At 30.6% G+C, this 7,500-nt stretch overlaps 1 protein-coding gene across 1 annotated transcript; it reads right to left on the bottom strand.

The window, feature by feature from the left end:
* Window positions 1-2,842: 2,842 nt before the first annotated feature.
* On the bottom strand, window positions 2,843-7,255 carry LOC119597644. The gene is made up of 5 exons (XM_037947240.1): window positions 7,028-7,255; window positions 6,178-6,333; window positions 4,835-4,928; window positions 4,191-4,329; window positions 2,843-3,203 (listed from the first exon to the last, which is right to left on the bottom strand). The coding sequence occupies exons 1-5, from the start codon at window positions 7,037-7,039 to the stop codon at window positions 3,083-3,085; spliced, it is 522 nt and encodes a 173-aa protein (XP_037803168.1). The 5' UTR covers window positions 7,040-7,255; the 3' UTR covers window positions 2,843-3,082.
* Window positions 7,256-7,500: the final 245 nt, after the last annotated feature.

Below are 7,500 nucleotides of genomic sequence, written 5' to 3' on the forward strand. Positions count from 1 at the left end.
TGCTCATGAAATATTTTTGTCAAAGTTGTGTTGTACTCTTCCACACTCACCCAATGATATGAGGTGGTTAGTAAATGAAAATGTCATTACCTTGGGAACCAATAAAGCCTGGTGTTATTTAAGAATTCTGACCATTTTGCAGACTGCAAAAGCATTTAATCAACCACCAGTATAATTTAGCTAAACTTACTGATGAGTCCACTGCCAGTACATCATTTTTTCCCAAGGTAGTGTTTAGGGCTTTCACATACTATGCACCTGAAATCAAGATGTTAATAATGAAGAACGTATATTTAAATAATTACTCAAAGTTGTTACAACACAGTATAAACTTATATTTAATCATCCAATAACCTTCAACAAATTAAGAATCAGTAATGTATTTTTTTTTCTTTCCTTTTTTAACATGACACCAAACCTCATTAATAAACCCAAAAGCTAAAAAGACATGTGTATAAAACTGTAAATTACCTGTTCAAGGTAAATACATGATATACTGTGAATAATTTTCACACAAATACAGACACACATAATACATCACATTTTTTAATACTATTCGATAAGATGATATCTTTATCTCTGTGACCAAAAACATCAGTTTTGTACCTTTTTTTTAATATTCATAATTCTATAACTAGTCTGCATAAATTCTGTATTCTGAAACAAAAAAATAAATTTAATAACACATAATATATGATAGATAGTTTCCAAGTTACTTGTTCTCTATATACCGTCTTCTAATTAAGAGTAAATTGGTTTGAATTGAATAAACATGAAAAAACTAATTCTTAAAAAAAATCTCTTGCAGAAACACCCATACAAAAATAAACTTTATATGAAAAATAAATAAAAAAGTACTGAGTCATGTTTTATCTGCCTGCATAGTTTTGTTTGTAATTCTGTAAGTATACAGTATATTAAGTAGGAATGCCATTTCCCCAAAAAATGGTTTTAAGGCAAACAAGGGATACACTAAATATATACAAGATAAGTCCTTAACAGGGACTTCCTTGAGTTAACAGAATAGCAATGTTTTCTATTACTACATCTTCAACTTTTTTAAAACAACCGTTAACTCAAAGCCTCCAGTCTAGCTAAATTGCCAAAATACCTAAATTCCAGGGTTGCACATAAACGTGCAAGCGCAGGTCATGTGCAGTCAACCAGGACATATGTTTTCATATATGTATGTACCAACAGTTAATGTTTGTGGCTTTGATACAGACATATGAAAGAAAGAGGCCAATGCTATTATTATTTCCTTTCTTTTATTCTTCTTACTAAACCTGCAAGAGTATCCAGCCAATACAGTGCAAAGTCCATATGACTAGCTATAAACTGTGATCTGACCAAGATAATCAGCATAGTACAATATACATGCCACACACCAAGACGTAAATCATTAACCTCATTATTTGCCATTAATACTGTTGTTTCCCAATGCCACCCCTAAAAAATGCTATTGAAACTGATGGCCTAATTTTGACAATGTCTAAATTAAAATTTACAATCCACAAGTATATAAAAGCTAACATCATCCACCATATCAGGTAGGTATCTTAATATTACAGTTTCACTTACAAATCACCTGACAAAACATCCACAATATATTTCTAAATACTTTAATTCCAAAGTCTTTTTTAGGCATTTTTTTCACATTTCCATAACACGTTTCTACACGAGTCTAAAAGTTATGTGAACACGAAACCCTCTACCTCAATCTCTTAAGTAACCTGAAATGACCTTGGAATACACATTTTACACCACAGCAACACAAGTTTAACCACTGCAAGATTCTGTTAAGTGCAGACTACAGTGTAAGGCTCCAGGCCATTGACGTATTGTTCACTAGATCATGATACCATAATTTTTTTTAAATCAGCACTGGTCATGCTAACGGTTATAATGATACTGATGACAATGATAAAAACAAAATAATAATAATAATAATAATAATAATAATAATAATAATAATAATAATAATAATAATCACAATAATAATAATAATAATAATAATAATGAAATTACTTACAAGGATAAATAATGGAAAATAATGAATTTAAAAATGTATTTATATAATAGCAATAAAAATAAGAATGAAAATATATATATCAATAAGAGCTTCTAAAATAAATCACAGCTTTTTGCAGACTGCAACAGTCAGTGAATCTTTTCCAGAGCAGAGGCTGTGTACCCTGTATTCTTAATAAATTACAGTAAAGATAAAAAGCTTAGATTAGAGCTTGTAACTTCTTATCAATACACAATATACATTTAATGTATATCTGAAATTTCTTCTAATTGCCAAACATCATGAGACCACCCCCCACCCAAAAAAAAAAAGAAAGAAAAAAAGCGTAAATGAAAAAAAAAAGAAAGGGATAGAGAAATCATTCTCCTTTGGAATATATGGCAGACTAGCATAAGGCACAAGGATTCCTAGTGTTAGGATAAATACTTAATACTACAGTGTGCATGGCTACCTACAAGAAATCTAAAACTCGGAACATTTCTCCTGGAACATTGTACACAAACTATATGCATGTTCAAAATACATTATGGCTGCTCTGGGCTTATCCCTTATCTTATTTACTATTTTTTTCAAAATGTCTGAAAATATTTTGCTTCTCATAAATCAACCCAGAAAGACAGCACTGTAACGGCGCAAGACATATCATAAAATAATCATGCTCTAATTGACGTGAATCATGGAGGCTGTTAAAACGTAAATAATGGATATATTTGTAAACTACAATGGAATGGACTTCTTTGACAGTAAAGTTAATAATGACCTAACAAAAGAAAAGCAAATCTTTAGTAAGGAAACAGAAAATTAAAAATCTCCAGTCTATGAAACTTTTCATTTTGAAGTAAACTCTTACATGGCTGTAAATGTCTGATTAAATGACTTGGGGAACAGTGAAATGAGAAAAAAAAGAGAAAACAAAGGAAAATATCATCAAGTGAAATAAATAATTCCTTATTCAATAATCGCTGTTCCCTCAATGGACCCTTTGCTTCACACAGACGAGGAAAGCTGGATGGTTGCAATGACTGGGGTCTGCGCCGATTTCTCTAAACGTCAGAAAGGGAACATCATTCTTAGCATGAAGAGGGAATGTTGGAGCTGCTGGCCAGTAAGGAACCACAGGAATGGCCCAACAGTCCACTGGAAGAGGGCAGAGGATCGTTTGTACCTAAGCCTATAAAGAGGGAGAAAAAGTTTAGTGATTAAATGTTGAAAAAGAAAAGAAAAAAACAGTAATGATAATTACATATCCTAATTAGTTTCCTTCATACCTATTTTGTTCTTTCCTTAGACTTTAGCCCTGAACTGACTAAATGTCTTCATGAAATTTGCACTTTGAATTTTTGCAAGTTACAAATACTAAGAAACAGTTTTACCATAACTATGTATCAATATAATGAGATGTAAGCTAAAAAAAAGTTTAGTATTTTTTTTTTTTTTTTTAGATTAAAAAATATACAAGAAAGAGCACATTTACCAAGTATTGAACTTCATCTAAATGAGTTAAATTTGAATTACTAATAAATCTACTTATCATAGCTACAAAATGTTCCTCAGACTAACCAAACAGAAAAAAAAATTGTTGTATTTTAACCCATTGCCGACGGGTGGCATGTACGCACATGCATGGCATGGCGGGACCATCTGCCAGGGGTATGTACGCACATGCCATAGAGTATGTATGGACATGCCATGATTTTTTTTTGTTACAATCACGGCAAAAGATTATTTTTTTGCCAGTGAAAGTCTGATTAAGTCGGTTTTAACACTTTCTCATTTTTACCATGCAACAAACAAAAAAAATGCAACAAACCAACGATTTCAACTCCATGATGCCGCATACTCCTTATTTTATTCGGACTATAGACCGAATAATGATCAACAACAAAAATAACAATGTACAACAACAAAAATACCCTTCAGTCTCGATTTATCAGGAAGTTTGGCAAGTAGAGACTGTAAAAAATAATGAAAACTGAAAATACAACATATCTTCATAGTATTATGAAGAAACGGCATGGGATGCTGGTATTTGGCATGAGTGGTCGCGCATGCTAGGGCAACGATATAAGCCCCCGGCAGCGAGGCCCCAGCCTCTATGAATGCTACCCGTCAGTTATGGGTTAAAATACTAAACAAACACAATGCAACAACAGCTTACTTAAATGTGAGACGGCTTGATTTAGGAGTGTCTTCTTGTAGAGAGACAGCAAACCTAGGCTTAAGAAGTGACTCGGATTCCAATATCAGCAGTCTCTTTGGTTTATATTCAATAACACGCATAAGCATCACATATTCACCTGAAAAAAAGAAATTTGATATCATCCTTGGTTCATGCTTATTACTAAATTGCTAAATTAAAGAATCACATATTATCCTGAAATGATAGTTAAGTAAAATATAATTAATATTTATTTTGTACTATAACCTAATCTATTTCAACTATCCAAGTGAAGCAATAAAACAGAGAGAATATTTCCAGAAAGATATTTCACACATTTTTTTTTTTTTTTCTTTCATGTTGTTTCACAAATGTCTCACATATCTTAATCATGTCTGAAAATTCATAGTAAAGGATAACAAGTTTGTGCAACCCATATATTCAATAAGTATAGATAACATGTAGCCCTGATTTCATTACACAAATAAAAAAAATCTAAGACACTAAGTGGGTCATAAAATTATAGAATATATATATAAATTCTATAATCTTAAAAATACCTCTTAAATACATATATCATAAAGAAATTCTACACATGCATTCACTTAAACCCAGTTTTCTAAATACAGAAAAAATCTATTTACCAAAAATAGGTAGATTATATATTGCTTGGTACTTCTTCCCAACCCCCACAGGCCGGCTGTCAGCTGCTTTGAAAATAGAGACCCACTGGAACCACTGCAAACAATATTAAAACTAGTAATAATACACAGATAAACAATGAAAAAAAAGGCATATATAATACTGACCTAACTAAAAAACAGTTACTATAAGTTTTGCTATGACATTCCATTAAAGATACAGAAAAGTGCTCTTTCATTAAAAATCTACTTTGTATTATGTCCTTTGATATGAAGAGCAAAAGAAAATCATTATATAATTCACTATCCTTTCCAACTCTGTTGAACTCAACGAAACCACAGCGCTACCATACATAAATCTAAATGAATAGTGGTACCTTTCACACACCCACAGAGTATATCTTAAGGAGTCATTTCCATACAAAGGTAGGAGTATTGAGAGACTTAATACATAATCTTGTTTGAGCTACTATGGGGGCATATAGATTTGATAAAATACTTATAAAAATGATTACAGCTTACTGAAGTTTTAGTTTTCTAATATTGTATATGTTTTACTGTGTGTATAGATATGGTATATGGTATGAACTCAACTTCTGGAGAGTGCCAAAGTATGGGAAACTCGCAGAGTAAAAAAAAAAAAATCTTTACATCTTCCTTATAGATGCCCCATCTCCATATGCCCTTATCCAACTTAAAAATTTGATTGAACCAATGAAAAGGTCATAAGATAAGATGCAAATTAACCTAGTTAATTATAGGATCACTCCCACTTTACTTTGGCAAATAGTTTTTTTAAGTAAAGCAAATATATATATATATATATATATATATATATATATATATATATATATATATATATATATATATATATATATATATATATATATATATATATTCTTTATCATTTTGGTGGCAATCTACTGAAGCTTATGTACATTTTTTTCTATTATATTTTTGAAAATTGAGCTGGCAGAAGGATGATTGATTGATTGATTGATTATTTTTTTTTTTTACTAATTTTTGTATCCCTGAAAACTTGTCCATAACTACTTGCACAGTAAAAAAATGTAAAGAAAATCTTAAGAAGTTATTCTTTAGGGGAATTTTAAAAAGTTCCTTTCTTAGTGTTTATACTATTGTAATGTATGTATAAGTAATTAAAGGCAGAAAAGAATAAAACCTTACATTAATTATATAATTCATATTTTTAATTTCTGTAACATACAATTTTGCTGTACAATTTGTCTAAAAAGATATAAAAATATGTAAAATTTATCATCAGCCAATATATAAATTTCGTACCAAATATTATTTTCAATAAAAAATACTGGCACAGCTCATACCTTTTCTACTGTGTCTGGATTGAGGAGGAACCGTTCCATCTGCTCTGGGGTTGCATAAATTGTTGCCATCTGCTTTGCCTCCCATGTCTCTGTGTCAGTGTCAATTTGATAAAGAACAGCAACCAAGCCAAAGGTGAGTGCCACAAGACATTGCAGCTGTAACAAAATACCTTGGATTAATATCTAAGACCTCCTTAGAAGTAAGAAACAAAAGGTAGCCCAGTAAGTACTTGAGGAAGTACTTATGAAATTTATCTTAATAAATACATAAATTGGATGAAGTGAAAAAGCTGAAAACTTCAATAGCATCAGTTTCATACAGAACTGCAAAATGCAAGAGTTTGTTTATATTTCGTGTTGCTAAGCATCAGCAGTGAAGTACATACCTAAGCTTCAGAAATAATTATATCTTATTTTCACTTGATGACTCTAAATACGAAAACTCCCAGAATATCATTCAATCAAACCATATTCTAAAACCAGTTTTGATATAATCATACTGTAGACATTAGGTGAAATAGTTATTTTCAAATGATGAGTTACATTACATTACATGAAAAATGAACATGTTGTAAATATAAAATGCTTATATTTGGAGCAGATATTACTGAACATAAAACACTAATACTGGTTCTAATCACCATTACTGTAAGCTTCTTCTTGGATTTTGTGACACAAGGAAAAATATTACCAATATGTGAATGGATATTTCTAATGATTATCATATTTTTCTTACATATCAATTAAACCTTATGTGCATTTATCAAACACAATGAGACCACAGACATAATATCCACAAAATCAACAGTACAAAAATAAATAGTAATTAACATTCCATCGAAACTCTCACCTTGGAAACCATAGTAATATTCTCCTTTCAGAACTCCTCAGTATCCTGCCACGGAATATCTTTCTTTCGTAATAACCTGCACCTTCTCCACTATTTCTGCTTTATATCTGCATTCAGAGGTAAAGCAGTGTATTCCAAGCGAGGTTCTGTGTCAAGAGATAAGCGGGAGGAGGCCACGGAATGTGTGGAGGTACCGGCGATGGACCTCGATCTGGTTTGTTTACTTTTCTGTTGCTAGGATAGAGGGAGCAGGTATAAAGGTTTTATATTATTTCTATTTTTATTTATCTATTTTATTAAGAGTAATAATGACAATGATAATTAATAAAGATGATTATGATAACGTTAATGATAATAACAATAATAATAATAACAATAATATAATAATAATAATAATAATAATAATAATAATAATAATAATAATAATAATAATAATAATAATAATAATAATAATAATAATAATAATAATAATT

The sequence above is a fragment of the Penaeus monodon genome, chromosome 39 (assembly GCF_015228065.2).
Source record: "Penaeus monodon isolate SGIC_2016 chromosome 39, NSTDA_Pmon_1, whole genome shotgun sequence".
NCBI classification, from domain to species: domain Eukaryota; kingdom Metazoa; phylum Arthropoda; class Malacostraca; order Decapoda; family Penaeidae; genus Penaeus; species Penaeus monodon.

Coding starts and splice junctions, on each gene's coding strand:
- LOC119597644 (XM_037947240.1), bottom strand. Junction 4,929..6,177: donor ATCCAGACACAGTAGAAAAG/GTATGAGCTGTG, acceptor TATTGTTTGCAG/TGGTTCCAGTGGGTCTCTAT. Junction 4,330..4,834: donor ATATAATCTACCTATTTTTG/GTAAATAGATTT, acceptor TCTTTTTTTCAG/GTGAATATGTGATGCTTATG.